At 41.7% G+C, this 22085-nt stretch overlaps 1 protein-coding gene across 1 annotated transcript in view; it reads left to right on the forward strand.

Annotated features, from left to right (window-relative positions):
* lamc3 (laminin, gamma 3) overlaps window positions 1-22085 on the forward strand; it is a 171943-nt gene that overhangs the window by 125668 nt on the left and 24190 nt on the right. Inside the window, exons 11-13 of the mRNA XM_033646979.2 lie at window positions 2933-3042; window positions 6026-6253; window positions 21600-21788. Of these exons, the coding sequence (XP_033502870.2) occupies window positions 2933-3042; window positions 6026-6253; window positions 21600-21788 (527 nt within the window). The remainder of the gene's footprint in view (window positions 1-2932; window positions 3043-6025; window positions 6254-21599; window positions 21789-22085) is intronic.

Raw genomic sequence — 22085 nt, forward strand, 5'->3', positions numbered from 1 at the left:
ACGTAAAAATGTGACACACCTGTGGTTTGCAGAAACGTACAATGCCAATGATTTGTTCTTGCTACTGGGCTGCATGACAAGCTAAAAGGTGGATAGTAAATGCAATAAATAAAACATAGAACTATTCAGTGAACTCTTTACAGTAACTCAATCAATCTTTTACTAGTGCACAATGCTTGGAATGGCATAATGACATTTACAAAAGGGTTACAACCAACCATGATAACTAGTTATGCTTATATATGTGCATATATATATATGTTTGGGTTTTATTTTTAATCACAAGCCGATTGGCACAATCAGAATATGTTATTGGAATATGCTAATAACATGTCCCCATACACGAGTAACCCATTTGTGTTTTTCAATTTGACTTCACTTTCACTTTCATGCTTACTTATCTTTCTAGTACCTCATCATTTCTCTGTTCCTCTTTCTCCATCCTTCACACACCGTTTATGTCTTGCTGTCTTGCTCACCTTGTATCTTTATCTCTGTACTCACTCTGAGGGTACTTGTGTGTGAGTGTATGCATGCGCGTGTGTGTCTGGTATTCTTTTGGGCTTTTCTCTCCCGATGATCTCCTCTCATCCTCAGTGGAGCGGGCTTAATTACGCTGTGGCTCTCCGCGCTCTGCTTGGTGCTGATTAAAAGGGACACTGACGCTCCATAGGGAAAGCATGACTGGGAGTTTGTTCACTTTCATGCACACTCTGCTTATCTCTGTCTGACCAGCTCCATTACCATGGCTTTGAGGCCCAGTTTGTAATTGCCTCTCTTTATTACTGTGCCTACATGTCAGGCCAAGGAACAAGGACCCGCCGCATCAATGGAGAGTCTGTGTCGCAAGCCAGAACTGCGCACACACACACACACACACATACACACATGTTCTCATGTGCACAGTGTAAATGTGAATGCTGAGACAGAGGCCACACGCAAAACAAAGCATTTTGAGAGTGAGTCAGTGTCGTGCTGAGAACAGTTAACCTAATAAAATAGAGGCCATCAAGTACTCGCACATGAAAGGCCTGACTTAGGTTGATATGGTCAACAAACTAAAGGTTTTGCACTTCTTTAATGGTTCTTGTCTATAATTACAAGGTTCACATATTATAATTGGGTACCACTTTCAAATAAGGTGCCCTTTACCATGTGGTTTATAAGTTGTAACAAATGCCTTTATTAATAGTTAAACAAGACTGCAGTCAAAATGGCAGCTGTATGAGGCCATAGTTACGTGGCTAGTATAATCAGTCAGAACACTTATCGAAGGTCAAATAGCTTTGTAAACCCTCTGCGCCAACATCTGTCTGACAACGGAGAAGGGGGGCTATGTCTGACCAATTCTTTAACTTTCTGAGACTGACAAGACCAACAGCATATCATGGGAACTAGAGATCATCCTGCGATGGGATCTCTCCAGCTGCAATACAGCGATCCATGCTTTAAAACGACTGTGGCCCAGGGGTGTAAAGTGGGGGTGCCAGTGGCTTCCTCCTACTCCCAATTCCAGCGCCCTTGCTTAGACCACACCCATCTTTTGACTCAGCTCAACTTCACAGCTGTAAAATTTCATGAATGCATCTTGCATGGTTGCAACACCATTGAATTAACAAAATCTGTCCACAGAGAGACAGTTATTTAAACACCTGGCAAAATACTCAAAATGGCTTCTGCGGTAGTTCCCACTTTTTGTCATGATGACACACAAACACAGTATCACAAAGTGGAAACAGTACCCACCATTGTGATGTTGTACTCACTACTTCTGATTCAGTATACCCCAACTTTGAGCCTTGAATGCTAACATTAGCATGGCCCCAATGAAAATGTTATCATGCTGATGTTAAACACAAAATACAGCCAAGGGTGATAGGAATGTCATTTTTTTAAGGTGTCTGGACATAAATCAAAGTATTGCACGGTCTGATGATTGGGCCAGATGAAAAGGTAAATTATCACTAAATCTACCACAGTCACATCCTGAGGGGAACACAAATGTCGATACCAAATTTGGCACTAACCAATCAGGAGTTCATCCTCTGGGGACTGTGAACGTGAATGTCTGTAGAAAATGTCAGTCAGGCTAGTGATGTGGCTACACTTTATAGAGATATGTATAAAGATAGAGATATATATAAATTATTAGCCATTGATGAGAATAACTTTTGGGTTGCACATTTCCTTTGGTTGGTCGTCTTCCTTTTCTCCCTGTGGAAAAGAGCTGCAGAGCACCTGGACAAAAATCCATTCATCAACACCTGTATTTGTAACTCCAGACTTAATGGCTTATTAGAAACTGAGAAACTCATGAATACTTATTAACGGTTAGGTACCACATATTAGAAAAATGTTATCTGTAATTGTGTTTCCTACACCTGTACGTGAAGATAATGTGAATGTGTTCCGTCATGCTGCTGCTCCTCGCTTTTGAGACCTTCACATGATACTAGGAGAAAATTTTGTAACACTACATCGCCTGTGTGGAGCTGACACAGCACCTCTCATCAAGATGGAAAGAGTGCATGATTCCTGGAGTAAAACAGGCAGATGTCAGCTGCGCAGACTGGCTTTGCAGAACATCCTTCAGCAGATGGCAAAGCTCAGTGATCAAGACCCTGAATATGTGTTGATGTCAGCACATTTACATTTTTCTTCGCACAGTGCGTGTCGGCTGGTAATGCTGGAGATAGCCTTCCATAAAAAGTCAAATGACAGGGCATTTCTTATCTTGGTAGCTGTGGACATCAATTACATTGCCCTTAAACTACTCCAGTTGTTGATAAATTAGCCACACAGACATATTTAGTTTAGTTTGTTGCACCTTTAAATGTGTTGTTTTTGGTGTTTAATCACAGTTTGTAAGCATTTGAATAAACTTCCCAAACATGCTGTGAATGATGTGTTTTCATGTCTTCTCATTTCATAGGCTTCATGAAAATGAGATGAGATTCAAACCTTCATTGTCTGCCTTTGAGTTCCAACAACTCCTTTACAACCTGACAGCTCTCAGAATCAGCAACGCTGGAGGACAGAACTGTAAGTGTCACAATTAACACATTTATTTTAGACTAGATAGAGACTTTTTCCATACCTGAGAGCATGGTTGTGTGTGCATCTATACAAGGGCGTAGGTTTCATCTCAGCAAAGGGGGCGACACGTATAAAACAGATGGTTTGGGGCTCCTTTGCCAGAAAATTTAAACATCAAATACTTAATTTCCTGCATTCTGGTTTTTATGCACCTGTCTGTGCCCTCTCTGCATTAATCTATGGTGTAAATGTCTATAAAGGAACAGTGTGTAAGATTGAGGGGGATTTAGTTTCTAGTGGTGAAGAATGCTGATTGCAACCAGGTGAAAATTCTCCCAGTTAGAATTCCTTTGGTGTTCATTGTTCAGGAGTTTATTTTCCCAGGAGCCAAATTATCGTCAGAGGCTTCTTCCTCTTCAAAACAAACAGACCAGGTGATTAAAACTAATAAAAAACACAGAATAAAGCAGTTTCACATTACAAATCAATGTTTCTGCGACGCTGTTGAGCGTGTCGCAGACAGGTCACTAACCTGCTAATGCATGCTCACCTTTATTCCTTGATTACTTAAGATTCAGATGTTCAGAAGGTTTTTACCAGGAGCTGAATTATCCACAGATGTTTATTTCTCTGCACATGTTCTAAATATTGAGGGGTATGTGTCTGATGTGGCCCTACAACTATGAATCTGGGAGCATTTAGGCATTATGGTAAAAAAAAAAAACAAAATAAACATCATGGTATATTGTGGCTGAATGCATGGCCATTACAAGTAATACCAGCTAAATTTAAAGTGCCACAGAAAGACTGCAAAATATTCATATTTTTCTTAAATTAAAAATAAATTTTCATCACAAAGTAGTTAAAGCTGCACCAAAGATAGTTGCTAAAACAATGTCACTGCTTGCATTCAGGGAATAGTTCTACTGTTCCAAATCTGGCTCAGCAAGAAACGGGACATTTATTCCCAGATGTTTGTAACTAGTTCTGGAAATCCTCCTCTTATTTTTGTCATGTCCTTCCTCTCTCTCTCTATCTGATAGTCAGCATTGTAAAGTACAGACAGGATCTGAGAGGCATTACGGCGGATTAGAGCACCAAGAAGACAGAACAGCTGGCCAAATTCACCAGCTCTCTCACACTTGCTTACACCATTTTAATTAGCTGCTCAGTACAGGCGTGGTGACACGTACACTCTTGTGTAGTTCTGCGTGCAACTCGCACACGCGCACAGAAGTTTGCGCACAGAGAAACAGAAGCCCAGTCATGCATATTCCATCAAACTGTTTCCTGCAACCACCCACCCACATGAACGTGCAAACAAACTCAAGCACACAGTTTACGCTGCATCTATTGCACATCACAGGGGAGAAACTCTGTTAATGATTTGTGTTAGGTCTCAAACACATTCTCAAACAGTGTTAGAAGTGCCTTATCGCTGCAGGCTGCACGGCAAACTTTAATTTTGCAATCCCATAAAGCTGTCCTCATCTTTCTCCTCTCTCCTTCTCACATTCTCCTTTATTCTTTAAATTCTCTTTGCACTGCAGAGTCTCTTCTAACAGAACTGCATTATTTTAATGAGAGTATTGTCTTTAAACTATAAAGGCAGGCTTTGATGGCAGTTGCAGTAAAGGCCTTTCATTTTCTCTGCCACAAAAATTGAGTTTTGAATAGAGCGCACAGCCTTATTGGAAGTTTATGATAAATCAATGGCTTAATTTAATGCACAGGTACCTAAAGAGACGTAAACTGTCATAGTCCATGGGGCTGCAGTGAGCCATTCTAGAATCGAGGGAATTAAAATCTTGACTTGTCTGACAGGGTTTCTTGTAGAGAGGATAGATGGCAAGAACTTGCACAGCATGAGTTTTTAATTAAGTGAAATATAGGGTTCAGTGTCTGAAAATTGTTTTAATTGCACATTTTCCCCCGTTGAACGAGCTAATAGAATTCAGGAGGTGGAGGAGAGTAAAGGGTAGAGGCTAAGGCGAGTCATGGAGAGGGAAGAGGACAGGCTTGCCTACTGATTATCCCTCAGAGGTGCAAATGAACTGGGTTTCATCACCGCTGAAGGAATGGCTGGATCATGACTTGTTAGAAGTCAAGGTCCATCCTCTCCTCTGGTTCTACCACTCAGAACCCCTCATTATGCAGCCACCCATTCACACATGGTTTATTCTCATCTGACAAAGCTACATAGTCAAGCGCGTACAGCATATTTTATCCGTCTATCCAGCGATCCATCCATCTTGTGTGTCTTCAGTGAGAGCAGACACAGTATGGGACCAGGAACAAAAGTAATTTTGTGTTCTGTGGCTGTGGTTTAGAGAGTACAGGGTGAAAGGGATGCGGTTCAGGATGGCCTGCCCCCATCACTATTCATGAGAGGAGAGAGGGATCTTGAAACCCCACAGGAACTGCACGTCTGACATACCTCCACCGACTCTCCTGTCTCCCTTTCTTCTTGTCTTGCTATGCTGCAGTGATTTATTCATTTGCTATATCAAAGATTCCCCGGGTGACGAGTGTACGTGTGTGGGCGCATGCGTGCGCACGTGTGTGTGCAAGTGAGCATTAAGTGTGGCATTTACGGGCATGTGGGTGGATGAATCTGTTATAGTGTGCATGTGTGGATGCATGTGTGTGTAGGTGTGTGTGTGTGTGTGTGTGTATGTGTGTGTGGGTACGTGTCAGACTGTAAACTGTAAACACAGGCCAGAACCTGTAATGAGATGGGGAGGGAGGGACAGCACTGCAACAAATGCTAATAACCTACTGCTTAACGAGATACGGGGATCCACAAACACACACACACACACACACACACACACACACACACACACACACCTAATTCCAGAGAAAAGCAGGTGCCCTAAACACTTCAACAGGCCTCTGAGGCAACAATTATCAGTTTACTACTGATCATTGCAAGCATCAGTTTTATGACAAGTCGTTCTACCCGTCTGTTCTTCCCCTTCCTGTCCAGACACGTCGCAGCTCGCGGGGCTAACCATGACCTCAGCTTTCATCTCCTCTGGTCCAGCGCATCCTCCTGCCCCATGGGTGGAATCTTGTTCCTGTCCCCCGGGTTTTGAAGGCCAGTTTTGTGAGCTGTGTGCCCCAGGATTCACTCGGGAAAACCCTGGCAGAGGGCCTTTCTCAGCATGTGTGCCGTGCAACTGCCACCAGCATGGAACCTGTCATCCAGAGACAGGTAATAAGTGAAACATTCACAGCATATTTATACACCTGTATTGAAATGATAAATGTGTATTTGAAAAAATCAAGCAAGGCATGATGATTTTGGTGCCTCTTCACTGACAGCCAATTAGCAATGCTTCTGTTTCAGTGGCATCTGCACATGTAGAAAGCCTAAAAAAGCCTGAAAAAGTGAAATCATAAATCAAGTGCAGAATGTTTCATATTTAAAGGAGAGTCACAGGGAGGGACTCCACCAGCATGTAAAAGTGGTGGAGTCCCTCCCTGTGACTTGTTGATTTACTAGTCACAGTGCTCCACAGGCCGTGACAGCTGAACAATGTTTTCCGTGGCTTTGGAGGAGCTTTGTCAGTTTTAAGAAAATATATCTAGTGATATTACTTAAGTAAGATGGCACGGTGGTGTGGTGGTTAGCACTCTTGCCTCACAGTAAGAGGGGTCCCGGTTCGATCCCGGGTGTGGGAGCACTTCTGTGCGGAGTTTGCATGTTCTCCCCGTGTCAGCATGGGTTCTCTCCGGCTTCCTCCCAGTCCAAAGACATGCAGATTGGGGATTAGGTTAATTGATAACTCTAAATTGTCCGTAGGTACAACGTACCCTGCCTCTCGCCCAGTGTCAGCTGGGCTGGGCTCCAGCCCCCCCGCGACCCTCAAGTATAGTGGCAAGAGGAGACTACAGATACTTAGCGGAAAGTTAACTTTGAAAGATAAGCACTGTGTCCAAAATCACTCACTATTAACTATGTAGCAAAGTCCACTTTATTTACTGTCTGCCGTTGTATATGAACGTCCAGATTCTGAATGTGCAAGTTCATCCACGATATATTGCTGCCAGATATTCAACAATGGAAGAAAGAAGTAGTGTTAATGACATGTATGCTACTGTCTGAATGATCCAGTAACACAGTATTCTGCATTTTATGAATGTGAAAATTAGCTTTTTGTGTCTTTCTTCAGCGAACATGGGAATCTTTTCCCTCTCTGACATCCGTCACATATGATATTAATGCTGCATAATGAACTCATATTATCACCTTGCGGCTGTATGCCTCCGTGTCTGTGAAAACAAAGATGGTTAACACGCATCAATTCAGTATCTTACCAGATGTCTCTCCTTCTGTTCCTGAAATATGATGTTTAATAATGCCCAGAAAGGTGTTTTTGCTAAACATTATGATGTCACACATGAAGTTGACCTTTGACCTTTTGGATATGAAATGTCATAACTTCATCATTGTATCCAAGTAGACATTTGTGTGAAATGTTCTCATAATTATAGTATGAATTCTTGACTTATAACCCAAAACATGTTTTGTGGGGTCACAGTGAATTTGACCTTTGACCTTTAACTGCTAAATTTGAATCAGTTCATGATTAAGAGCATTTGTGCCGAATTTGAAGAACTTGCCTTAAGGTGTCCTTGACATATTGTGTCCATGAAAATGAGACGGATGTAAGGTCTCAGTGACCTTGACCTTTGACAACCATAATCTTATTGCTTAATCGTTGAGTCCAAGTGAACATTTGTGCCAAATTTGAAGACCTTGCCTCAGGGTGTTCTTGATATATTGTGTCCATGAAAATGAGACGGATGCAAGGTCATAGTGACCTTGACCTTTGAGAACCAAAATCTAATTGGTTAATCATTGAGTTCAAGTGAAAGCTTTTACCAAATTTGAAGAAATTCCATCAAGGTGTTTCTGAAATACTGCTTTCAGGAGAATGAGACGGATGGTCACAATGACCTTGACCACTTAAATCCAATCAGTTTATTGTTGAGTACAAGTGAATGTTTGTGCCAAATTTGAAAAAATTCCCTAAAGGCAATTTTGAGATACTTCGTTCACAAGAATGGGACAGGCAGACGGACGGACTGACAGTGAGACAACCCCAAAACACAATGCCTTCATCCGCAGCTTCTCCAGCTGGGAGGCATAAGAATCTTGTCTAATCTAGTTGTCTTATGGGAAGTGTAGGATCCAGCATTTTTGAAGCTTGACCCGTATTAAGAACTAAAAGTCAGGATGTCTCAGCCTCTGCTACATCCACTTTGATCATTCTTTATGCCTCCAAGCTGGCAACAGCTGTGCTCTGAGAAATAATGTCTTTGGGAAATCCGTCTGTCCATAAATACTTACAAAAGTCCATCCACACATGCATCCCTATGTCCATGCCATTCTTGTGAACTTCATAACTTGTGAGCACCTTATAATTTCTTTAAATCTGACAGAAACATCAACTGGGATTTCACAATGAACTGAAACTCCCTGTGACCTCACAAAACATGTTCTTGGCCATAACTCAAGAATTCATAAACGTTTTACACAGATGTCTAATAGGATAATATCATGAAGTGATGGCATTTTCATATCCAAAGGGACAAAGGTCACCTTCACTGGGGCATCATAATATTCTCCAAAAACACTTTTCTGGCTGTTACTCAACATCATAACTCAGGAACAGAAGGGGAGACATTTGGTCAGATACTGAATTGGTGACACCAATCTTGGGTGCCCATCTTGAAATTGTGCTGATTGTATCGATGTTCTGTGCTGCCGGGGGGCCGGGTAGGGATGGCAGGTTGCCAAGGGGGATGTCATTTTGGTCATTTTGCTAACAAGGAAAATAGGTTGCCAAAAACTGCAGTTCTTTGAATGGCTACCAGAAGTGAGTCAATCCCCATAGACCCCATGTTAGAATGCCCTATTTTAAAGCCAGAATAAACATAGTTACAGTATAGCACAGAAAAACAGTTGTGGTCTCTATAGCTAATTTTCTCATTTATGACAACTGTACTGGGGTGAATTTTTTTGGAACTCACCTGTTTATATTGTATAAAGGATTTTTCTGGATCCAAAAGTCAAGATGGTGACGGCCGGAATGCCAAACTCAATGCTTCATAGCTGTGTCCATGTCCATTATTTTCATACAATCTATGCTCTCCCCTCATCACAGAATATACTATCACTGAAGTACTGTTAAGAAAGAAAGTCTGATGCAACATTGTTTCATTATCTGTAGTGCATTTACAGTCATAGAATTAAACAGAATGTAAAAAAGCAATTTAATCATGTTTGTAAGACAGAATTGTCTTCGTTAAGTGATTTAAAAGCCCACCATTTCACAAGTCAGCATTCAAAACTATTACCACTATTTGTATTGCCCATGGCAACAAGCTTTGCTCATTGCTAAACAGAATAATGTGTTGGTATATTACTGTATTATAGAATATTAAGCTGGTCCAAGTTGCTAGTTAGGCATTGGCGCCATTCTTCCGAAGCACTGAGCCAGCGTTACATGAGATGAGGGATCATCAGAGGTTGTTGAGACAATATTTTCTGTCACTGTGCCTCTGAAAGAGCAGAGGGAACAGAGAGAGATGCAGGCTGTTCGACTGAAGCATTTTTCTGTGTCTTCCCAGAGCTGACATTCAGTCATCATCGCTTCAAGGGAATGTAACTCAGTCATCCCTCAGGTGTATTGGCAAGCTATCACTCAAACTGAGAACTGGATTGCTGTGCTAATGCAGCGATACCCTCATTTCACAAAGCTAATCTTTATAATAACAGCTAAAACTAGGAGTGTGTACTTAACGCACCTGACATTTTTATGGGAGATAATAACAGCAGCTGCAGTATTCTTTCAGATTCATATGCTAAACGCAGCGTCCCGTAAATGACAGAAGTAAAACAGCAGCTGTTGGGTGTGTAAACAAGTCAACCTCTATGCAGTTATTTATATGTGTGCGTCTGTTTACCATGTGCACTCTCTCTCTCTCTCTTTCTCCCTGAGTCTTTTCCACACTATCTCACTCTCGCAGCTTTAAACCAGTGTCTCCCTCTCACCAAGAACAGACAACTCTCCCATCCAAGGTCCCACCCTCCATCTTTTATCTTCTCTCAATCTCTCTCTTCCTCTCTATCTCTCCCTCCTACCCTCAGACTTAAAGTATCAGAGATCTGACCTAGTTAGGAGATGCCTCAAGCTTTGGCTGCGAGTGTGTGTTATGTTTGTGACTGTGTGTGTGTTTATATGAGTGTGTGTGCGTCTGAGGTCCGGAAGCAAGTCTGGTATCACTGCCTGCCTGCCTCCCCCCTAATTAGACTTGTTAGCTGCCTCTTGGCTAATGATGTCTAATTTGCTTGCAGATTTCCTGTGTCTCTTATGTCTCTTCTCAATCTGGATGTCTCTCTCTCTCTCACACACACACACACACACACACACACACACACACACACATATATACTAGTTCTCTCTGCCTCTTCGTGTTCCCTAGACTCCCTAGTCAGCCTCTTGCTGGCTTCCTTCTTCCTCTCAGCAAGGATTGCACCTGCTCTCCCCAGTCACCTTGACTTTGTTTTTAGCGCCCTTGACTCCCTTCTGTGCAGACTCCTCTCAAGTTTCCACTCCCTGTATATATACCCATATATATCCCCATATTTCCTTTATATTAATATAGTACCCAACATCCTGTTCTGTATAATTTGTAGGTGCTTTAATGTAGAGTAGGAATAAGTGCCAACAGTAAGTTCAACCTGAATCCGAGAGCAGATGTTAGAGGAAAAGTGGTGAGATTAAAACTGAAAAGTCTGTTTATTTTTTCCTGTTCTTTAAAAAGATTAAAAGTGTCAGGAGCTAGGAGAGAGAGATTTCAGGGCGGTCTGAACACAAATGTACTTGTGTTCGGAGTTGTTGGAAGAAACCCCCCATAATTTATTAATGAACCTGTTTAACTGTTTAACATCAAAGCAGGTTCAGTTTACGCACGGCAGGTTGAGCTTAGCAGCGTTTAGCATCTCAACAGAGTTCACACCTGACAAGTCCCCACAGGCTGTGAAGACACACACACACACACACAAGCTTTTCAGGATGTTTTAAAAATATTCACACGGCACAAGTGCCATGCAAATGATGAATGAGTGTTAAATATGGAGCGCAATGTGTCCTCTGAGTCATGGATCAAAAATCCCCTGTGTGTTGTGTCCTTTGGCACGAAGCACTTGAGTTGAATAGCTGACTATCAGGAAAGGGAGCTAGTTAAAATTAGCCTTTCTTTTTCCAACCGATGATGATGGCATGTCATCTTCTGACAGCCGGCTGGCTCGTCTTTACTTCAAAAAAAGAAAAAGGGAAGCAAACAAACAGCACACTCTCTCCCATAAATCTATAAGTTCAGGTCAAGGGGAACTATCAAAGTAAGTCGATTAGAGATACCCTGTTCATCATTTGTCACCAGGAGGGCGGACCAACCTGCTGTTTCTCCTATCAGAATCTTAATTGCTGTATAATTACCTAACGACTTGTATCATCATGCAGGGTGTGCCCACAGACAGAACTGGGATGGAGTTTATTCACTGGCTGCCGAGGGAAGCTGCAGCCAATGGTGCTTCATAATCATGATTTATTAACACTCTCTGAGTCGTGTCGCTTCTATTTGCTGTAGCGCAACACAACAGATTGGAAATGTTAATATTTGTGGTGGAACGAGCAAATTGCGATTTCTGCCGAGCACTTGCGCTGCAGGGCTGACGAAGTCAAACATACGTCCTTCAGATACAAAAAAAAAAAAAATGTGGGTGTAGCGCATGTGTTTCCACAGTTTTTGGCGTTTCAGTGTACCACTGACCCGGACCTGCTTCTATACAGTGTGTACACTGTGTTAATTGCGTACACACCATCCATAAAATTGGGAGGAGGCCATGATTTATAAGCTCGAGGAAGGAGAGAGATGATTGTAATGCATAGATAAAATGGAGACACTCAATTTTCTCTGCAGCCCACACTGTAGGGGAGCGCTCATTAATCACTTAAACAAATGAAACACATGATGCTCTCGACACTGTAGTCTCTGCTGGGTGTTGAGCTTTAGGGTGCTGAACTAGAGCTCCTCTCTTAGCCCTGCTTCCTAATAGACCTGTGTTAGTGCTCCATTGTAAACCACACTTATGCTTTCTTCAAAGAACAATGTCATCTGAAGATTATCTTTTTGTGTGTCTGAACAAAAATGACTAATATGAGTCTAAAATGAAAAAACACGAAATAATTAGAGGGCAAAATCTAATTACCAGTTGCGAGGAGTACTGCTAATCTGCCAAAATAGTTGTATAATGTTCTGTGTGGGTACAGAGGCAGCTTTCTTAGGTCTGAGACATTCACTGGGTCTGATGAAAACACACTTTCTAGTTACATCATGGTGTTTTTTGGAGCTAAAAGTCAGGGTGTCTTGACTCTCTGCTGCTTTGATTTGGACCATTCCTTTTTAGCCATGCCAGCAGTGGGGCTCTAGGGATGTAATGTCATTATGTCCATCAATCGGTCCACCGCTCTGGTCCAAACTGAAATACCCCAAGAACCATTGGATAGATGGCCATGAAAATATGTATAGACGTTCATTGTCCACAGAGGATAAATCCTGTCCACTTTGGTGATCCTTTAACCTTTTCTCTACTGCCACCATGAGGGTAAATATCTTCCATATTCATATCCATCCTTCCATATCTACAAATATTGTGATTCCTCATCTTCTGTTCCAGTGCGCACCATCTCGGCAAAATTTAAGTACTACAGTTTATAGTTTTCAGAACTGACCTGATCAAGAGGGCAACAACAGCAAGCACAAACAAATACAAATGTCAGGCAAGTTAAGATGCATTAATAGGTCGGCCCATATTTCCTTAAAATATTTCAGTAACACTTACAAAAAGGAACAGTGTCATTTAGGGAGATTTAGTGGCACTGCACACCCATATTTAAAAGCTGTTTTGCCTAATTCTGTTCTGTGCACGGGGGACCAACATCTGTAGAATATTATGAGAGCAAAGGCCATATTGATCTATGTTTCTACAAACATATGCACAAAGACAAGAAGGAACCAGCCCAATGAGAGATTTAAATATAAAAGCCGACAAATGCAAAAGTCTGTGGACATACAAAGATAGCCAATTAGCAGTAGCATACAGAATACAGTGGTGTAAGCAATTTACATTTGACATTTCTGTCAGCCTCAGTTGTACTCTGTGTTTAGTGCTAATTAGCAAACCTTAGCATGGCAACACTCTTGGTTATGTTTTCTTAAATACTGCTGTAAGGCTTCAAAAGGAGAGTCGAGAGAGGTCTCACCATTCAGATCCTCAGCCTCATTTGTCTCAGTGCCTCTTCCCATTATCCTCACCCATAAGAATGTTGCTACGCAATAAAATCAAATTAACATACAAAACACAATATAAAGCTAATTTGGCACAAAACTGCAATCTAAAATTTTTATTATTTCAAAAACAACACACAATCAAAGGCAACACTGGTTCTTTATGTTTTAATGAACCAAGCAGAGGAAATCACTTTGATTAATTTTCTCTTCTTCTTATCAGTGACACATTATTAATGAGAACTCATTCATTAATTAGGTTAAAGGAGCATTTTTCCCCACAATATCTCATGCACAAAATCCCTTTGTGTATTCTTGCTATTGGATGATCTCAAAATCATTAGTTTGATGTGGATCAAAGTGATCTTTATTAGTGTCTGCACCTCCACAGACAGGCTGCTGTGCAGAGGCAGATCTTTCCATAGGCAACAAAGGCAGCCCCCCAAAAAATTTTATTCAAAAATAATCGAAGATAAGGGAACTTTGGAGTGGAGTGTATGTGGAGAGCATTAAAGTTAGAGAAAATAAAAGGCAAAAGTCATCCAGGGCACCAAAAAGAAGATGAAATTTGCAAACACATAGTTATCTTACCATTTGTTATTTACTGTTAATGTTTGTTTGCCAAGTTGTTTATTTGCATTGATTTGTCATTAGCTCCTGTTAGTATTTCATACAATAAATAGAAAAGATAATAATGTTAATTAATAAATTGCTTGGCTTCTGTGTCAGACTCCAGCCTGTTTCTCCAAACTTTAGGCGTCCCGACTGATCACTACCATATGTAATATACTGACCATGGACGAGAACCCATTACAACCGCACTTCAAAAAGGCAGAACTATCCCTTTAAGGCTTAATTAATCATTTCCAATTGACTTCAAATTCAGTCACGTTTCCCCATTTACTTTGGATCTATCTTTAATCTCGAGGCTATTAAGAAGGCCAGCTATAGTTAGTGCATTCTGGTGACCACAAGTACCTGAATGCAGCACATGCATCCACTCTACAAACCCCAGAATAAATAAGGTCTCTCTGTTTCTTGCTCTGTTTCATAACAGCATATGCTTGTTTCCCACTATGACATTTGTGCGGGGCCAAATTTTTGAATAATGCACAGTGGTTTTGCATAGCTAAATGTCACGCCCACTGCAGTCTGGTGGAGCAGGTCGGGAAACGGAAGCTTTTTTTTTTTGTTCTTGGTCTGTGAAGGAGAACGGACCACCAGGGGCTCCTGCAGCAAAATGCATTGAAGAGGTCCTAATAAAGGCCATCACCTAGAGTGCCTATCTCATTGCATCAATTAGGGTACAGATGAAGAAATGACCAAATATGCAGCTCATTGCAATACTCCTTAGAATGCCTGGTTAAAATGGAAGATACTGTGAGTCAGTGTTTACCAACAAAACGCTGCTTTAGAATGAGACAGAGTAAGCCAGGGCGTGCATTTCCCAAATGCCTGCTTAAATGCCATCTTCAGCTCTCTAAGGTCATTAGTTAGAAAATCTATGGGAGAAAGTTGAGGCAGACAAACTGATAGAGAGTGAAGCCGGCTCTAGCACTGGCTTATTCTGCCCCCTAATCTCTCTGGTGGGCTGCATTTGTTGCAGGCTAAGCCCTGAGATGTCTGGCCTGTATCAGCGTGATGGGATATGAAGAGCGACAGTGAAGGGGGAAGGAAGTGAGAAAGAGCAAAAAAAACAGATGTAGTCAGTTAGAATGAATCTTACCATGTAATTTCTCCTGCTGATCCCATTCAGCATGCTTTACTTATCTCCTCACAACCAGTGCATTTATTTTACACCAAAATAAACAGAAAGATAAACAATGTGCACACTCTGTCTGCCTGCCTTGGTTTCCAGTCACACTGTCAGAGATCGCTGATTTGAAAAGGTTTCAACCTTTCCCTTGATGAAATTAGTTTAGACAGGGAAAACTTAGCACAACCAACCTGGTGCATCACCAAAATGAATAAAAATGAGGAAGTCTCCTCGGTCTAAAAACGGCAGATATAAAAAGAAAACCTCTGCACAGGACTAAGAGTCTATAGCTGTGCTAGCAGCTCTGTGAGGCTGTGCTTTAACATGCTGATGTTTGCTTGTATAATGTATACTGTCACAGTTTAGCATATTAGCATGTTAGCATTTGCACATCTGGGGTTGACTGGAATGTGCTGGTATTTTGTCATAAACTATAGCACTGAACAAACTGAAATCTTGACATGATGATGGGGATCACCAAAGTTGTACAATATGTGGGTACCAAAGACTGGATATAAAGATGGACAACACGTCTCCACTTCCTCCCACTGAACAAAAATTAAGCCAAAATATCCTGGATACCAACACATTGTCACTCCGATCTCGTCACATATTGACGTATGGTCATGGACTTTCCACACCCACATACAACGTAAAGGGTAGTATGGTTGCGTTGGTTGCCGACATTCTGGGACGCCGTGTCAAGTTCTGCCTGTTACATGCATTGTCTTCTTTCAAAATACACTTTGTACACATGGTTGGGTTTAGGCAACAAAAACATGTGGTTAGGTTTAGGAAAAAGATCAGGGTTTGGCTTTAGAATCTTATGGGACGCAAACACGGTTCTCAGAGTTAAAAGTCAGTGTTTATTGGACCCATCTGCCCGCCCCAGTCCGCATGTCCCCTGACGCCACCGGGCACCGTTAAACTATAACGGCAACCAGCTATGTATCATGCCGATGTTAAAGGACGCAGTTTTTCATTGGTGCCTGATGCTGCAAGTCAATGCCCAAGCGCTGGATTTTTGAGACCATGCTCCGGATACAGGCGCTGCTATTTTGCGCTGGTGATGTCATTTGGAGCCAGAGTTTGTGCAGTAGCAATCAGGAAGAGTTCTCGCCTCAAACATGAGTAGCACCGTTAATCCTGAACACAGCAATTGACAAAAATAGCTGTCAATCATAACCAGAGCCATGCATCAGGTTGGGTGCCCGTGGATACCGAATGGGTGACCCACATTAAGCGGGGATTCGCGGGTGGTATTATGTCTTAATTTTATTTCTGTTTTTTGGTTCTGGGTGAAATTAAGAACATATGGTTTGGATGATAAATACATATTTAAAATAATATGAATTTAATTTAGTGTTTTAACGTTTTAATCCTCTAACTGCTGATCTTGTGTGTCGTCTTCTGCACCAGCTGGATTATGGGAACTGCTTCAATCAAGAACGTTACTAACAGGCACATTAACTGTGGAGATGTGCTGCTCAATATTAAGAGAATAAGCAGAAAATAATCATCTAAATTGTATTTCCTTAATATCCTTCGTTTTAAAATATATTATCTTTGTTTCACATGTATATGAGGGTCCAAAATTATCACTTTAAATGTGCTGCCTAATTTAATTATTTGAACACGTTGTTATTATAGGATTGGCAGTTTCAGGTCGGATTGCGGCTCTCGTGTCAAGAAGTCAGGATGCAAGCTAAATGGTCATATGCGCAAATGGCTGGGCAGAGGCAGTATGGCACATGGCATACTGCCTCTGTGGACTTGGGAGCGGGTCTTAAAAATTAAACCCATGCAGAACTCTGATCATAACATCAACACTTTATTTTTATAACATCAAAAAACACTCAAACATACATAAGCATGATGAAAACCACCTAAAATGACAGAAACAATCTTCAGAAAAAATGTATTTGACCGGTACTTTGATTTCTTAGCTCATGTCTCATCTGCTAACATGGAGGGGACGGGGTTGATGATTTGTACTGCAGCCAGCCACCTGAGGGCAGTTTTGACTTGTTTTTGGCCCATCTATCTTTAAATACAGTCATTGGTGGGAACTAGAGGTATCAGGAATTTTATATTGAAGTCATGTTAATAATGCATCTATGATAACATGGGATAAATAATCCAGTGCCTCTTCAATCATCCCTGTTTCTTTTGGTTCCTTTGTCTCCCTCTCCACATACCTATACTCATATTTTGATTGGAATTAATTTACCAAAATAGAGACAAGGCGCACAATGTCTGTACCAAATTTTGTGGCAGTCCATCCAATAGTTGTGGAAACATTTAGCTCAAAACCACAATTGTAAACCTCTTGATGGCACCAGAAGAAAAATCAGAGGATGATCAAAGGATTCATCATCTGGGCACCATGAATGTTTGTGGAAAAAGTCATGGCGAATCTCATTAATTGATGCCAAGATATTTAAGTCTGGACCAAAGTGGTGGACCATCAAACAGGTCAACATTACCATCCGCTAACGTGGCTAAAAAAAGAGTAGACAGATAAACCTAATGCAATGTGTCTCTCCTTTGTTATTTAACCAGCTGAGCAAAGTTGCAAGATGTTCAAACACAATTTCAGAGAATTATTTTGCATCTTACTGCATCAGTTTCATGAGTAATGGACATCTGATCTGAGCAAAATACACAATAAGTCATTTGTCCACCTCCTCTGTAACAATGAGGTGACCCAGAGAGGGACAGCATGAGCTACAACCACTGCCGTTAGAGTCCCCATCCCTGATACCCCCAGGGCCTTGGACATAACAATTTGGCTGACAGCCTCTATACACAAAACAGGAATTGATGCATTTATTTTCCACAGTCACACTATGACAAAACATATATCCCCGGTCATCCGTATTGTGCACATTATGTATGGGGGTGGATGGAATATATACAACCCCTCCTCTTCTCCTTCGACACCCTCCCTCTCTCCTCTGCGGCAGTCCACCCATTCCGACCCCACTGACGAGCCACATCTGCAGCAGCAGGCGCTGGCAGCATATCTGTGTTAAATTAGAGAGCAACATCCCCATCAAACAGTCCCGCAGCAGATTTACCCCCAACTTCTACCCTCGAGGCCTCAGAGCCGCAGACAGGATTTTCTCTGTCTCTCTCTGTCTTTCTGTTTTGTTTCCTTCTCTCCTTCATTAACAGGGAGTTCAGACATGCATTAGTAAATACATTTCCTTTGCCTGAAGCTTTTTAATGTTCCACTGGGCTAAGGAGACAAGCCTCCTGGAAAATGTGGAGGTCTTGAAAAGCTCATGTTTTTGACATCACATCCATGTTGTGCTTATGTAAAGCAGAGTAGAAATAGAAGCAAAAAAAGCAATTTTATGTTCTAGCTTAGAACTGATTCTTTTCCCAATATCACTTGAGAGGCATTTGTCGCTTTGAGCAAAAAAGTAGCCTAAACAGTCGCATAACTCACGCAGCCACATGTTGCTTTGAACTCATGAGACCTGTTTTACTTGTATTTCTGGGCTCACACATCATCCGAGACCCCACACATTGCCCTTCTCCTTCAGGGAGACCTCCCAAGATGGCGCAGAATGACACGCAATGATCTTTAGAAACTCAATTTGGTCAGTAAATAAATGAGATTCTGGGGGCAAGAATGTAATAACACAAGAGAGGCGCACTCTTATCGTCGCCTAAACAAAAACATACTTATTTAAAATCCATTTCTCTTTGGATTTTCTCTCTCCCACGTTTCTATCTCCATCTGGTGTTAAAGCTATTACAAGCTACTGCAAACAATGATAACCGCTATCTTTGGAAGAGCTACTCGTCGCACTTTGTTTGAGAGGAATACTGAATGACGCACGAGTATAAACACACTCAATGAGGGAAATGTGGAAAGGGGGTTGATGGCAAAGCTGCCAGTCTTTCATTCATTCTATAGTGCCTGCCCGTGCCCCTGCGGCTATAATACAGTGATGTATTCCTACCCTCCACAAGTGGCTTCCTTAATGAAGTGCATTAGTCCTGGATGTGTGTTCTGTAGAGTACAATGAGGAGTAGAGTAAAAGGATGAAGTACAGGTAGAATGAGCAGTGGTAGAAAGGAGCTCTTTGGAGTGTAATTTATGTATGATTGAGGGCTCCTCTTCAAAAAAAAAAAAAAAAAAACAACAACAACTCCAGACTGCTTGTTTCCCATACAGAAATATTGCTTTGCCATCACGGAACAGACAGGCAGAGTTTAGGCGGGGAGTAGAGCGCTGAAGTGTACCACTCCGTAGCTGAAAGGGGAGGAGTACAAGAGGGCGAGAGCAGAATAGCGGGATTGTGTGGATTTGTCAAAGGATTCAAAGTGTGCGGCTCCACGGGGGGAAGCTTCACAGAAATCCCAATTCATTAAGGCTGAATGAGCGGTCATTGATTCATTGATAAAATTATTCTGCGGGGATGTCATGGTGTAATGATGATTAGCATGACGATGAGGAATATCACGTGAAGAGTGAGCCCGCCGTCCGGCGACGGTTTGTGATGCATGCCGTTAGCTTTTCTGAGGAGCCGATGGAATGATAATAGTGTCGAGGAGGCCCTCAGTGGCTCCGCTGCCTCATATCACGCTCAGTCATCTTCACACTCAGTAAAGTCAGCACATTTTCTGCTGCCATTAAATTTACTATGGCTCATTGGGGATTGACACTGCACACCATCAGTGTCATTGTAATGCCTTGTGAAATTCAAGAAAGATTCACTTCTTTATGCTAGGAACAATCATTATTACTAAATACTCTGTTTAAATGACTGGCATTACATGCTTGGAAGTCATGTATTATTCACCTCACCTCGCCGAGGAACTAATGATTTTTACCCAGAAGTCTACACTTCATCGGGCAACAGGATAATTGTTCCCCCTAATGGCTGTGTGATCAATTTAGCTTTGCAGCCGTTATTCTATCTCATATACTTGACTTACAGGTCTGAAGTTAACAGGGCTTTATTTAGCAGTGGCAGGCACTGGTTGCAGTGACCCCATAACTAGCGGCAAGAATTTTTTTACTCCAATATTCAGTGGCGTGAGCTGATTTCAAAATGCACAGCGAAAAGAGCTCCTTGCTGAATCACACCGTAGGCTATGAGGGAGTGATGGGAAATTTTAATGAGGACTCTGTAAAATCGCACGCCGGCGGATTATTTGCCATGCATCGAGATCTTATTGGTGTTCTCTAGAAAATCAGTGCAATTATTGTTATCAACCCATATGCTGGAGTCATTTCAGCAACTTTGAAATTTAAAAAATGATTCAAATTATTATACTGACATACAGATGCCCAGTGAATACTAAACTATCATGCAGTGCAGCAGGAATGCTAAATATCTCCTTGCAGCAAAAAAAAAAAAAGCTGCATACTATTTTGTTACATTTAAACTGCATAAATGTTGATTGAAATTTAATGAAGGTTTGCTCATAGTGATCTTATGATAAATTAAACTCTGCAAGCATCTTAACAGTTGCTTTTTTATTTGTGGTTTTCCAAGAATGTTAACACTTATTACTCTGTGCTCCACTGTGAGCTTTAGTCAGTCAGTTATTAAATTAGAATGCCACATTGTATTATGTCACATTTTCACTGTTTCATTTCAGAAGTTACTGTTGCACGAATGCAGCAACGCAGAGGAGGCTGTGGGGGTGCACGTGGCTCCTGTCGTCTCAGCCTGTGACGTTAGAGCCACTGCAAGTCACTGAACTGCAGCAGGAGACGGGGTTATTTTACTTTGGATCCTTTTACTATTTTACAATCATACAGCACACTTGGTCTTAATGTCAGTTCCTCCATGACTGCAGATAATTTCTCTGATTATCACGTTATATCATTCAGCTCTGCATGTACTTTACTGGATTTGAAATCTGACATAATGAGGAGGAAAATCTGCTCAATGAACTGAGGAGAATCCATCCGAGCATTTGGTGTATATACGTGTATATCGACACATGTTGCACATGAGCAAATCCTCTAAGTGGTCTTAGGCTGCGAGTTGTTTTTGTGCGGCTTTTCGAAACAACAGTTTGTTTTTAAGGACATCATAGAATTGGTAATCTCTCCCACTTGGTGGGGGAATTGCTTTGCTTCTTGAAGGTCTTTCAGACTGCATTTGGCTCTTATATTTCCCAAAGCAATTATAGTCAGGGTGAATTTAGTTGTCTTCCGCTCTCCATGGTGGGCTGTGGGGAGTTTTTTTTATTTTTTATTTTTTCTTATGCTGTGGAGTGGAGTGTGTGTATGGACTGACTGCAGTTATGGTCAGCGACACAGCGCACTCTGCTGGCGATGGAGTAAACATCACCCTCTGTGGTCTATTTGTGTCGAACCCCAAAGTGTGAAAAACAATGACGCATATAAGCAGGTGTGTGTGTGTGTGTGTCATAGGAGTGCGTAAGCGTTACACTCTTCTCTCTGTTTCAGGTGTGTGTGAGTGCTCCGACTTCACCACTGGGATGACCTGTGAGCAGTGCCTGGATGGTTACTATGGCAATGCTTTGATTGGCACGCCTAGTGATTGTCAGCCTTGCCCTTGCCCTGACCATACCAGCTGTGTGGAAATTGCGCAGACAAGACAGGTGGTCTGTACCAACTGCCCTGCAGGACAGACAGGTGAGATGAACCACCAACAATGAAAAATATATATATTTGTTTTGGCACCAACCAGTAAATAATGGGCTTTTTGTCAAGAACAAAATGATAAGAACATTTCCACCGGACAGCGTGATACTGAAAAGACTGTGGCTTTAATGCAGCTCATTTGCAGGGGCTGTCATTGTACAATGCCACCTGGGATTCAGACACATCTGATGAGAGAGTTTTAATTTAATTATCAGAGTCTGAGGTGACACGGGAATGACCTCCAGCAGCTCAGTCATCCATCTAATTCCTGCCCACTCCTTTCACCTT

The sequence above is a fragment of the Epinephelus lanceolatus genome, chromosome 19 (genome assembly GCF_041903045.1).
Source record: "Epinephelus lanceolatus isolate andai-2023 chromosome 19, ASM4190304v1, whole genome shotgun sequence".
NCBI lineage: Eukaryota > Metazoa > Chordata > Actinopteri > Perciformes > Serranidae > Epinephelus > Epinephelus lanceolatus.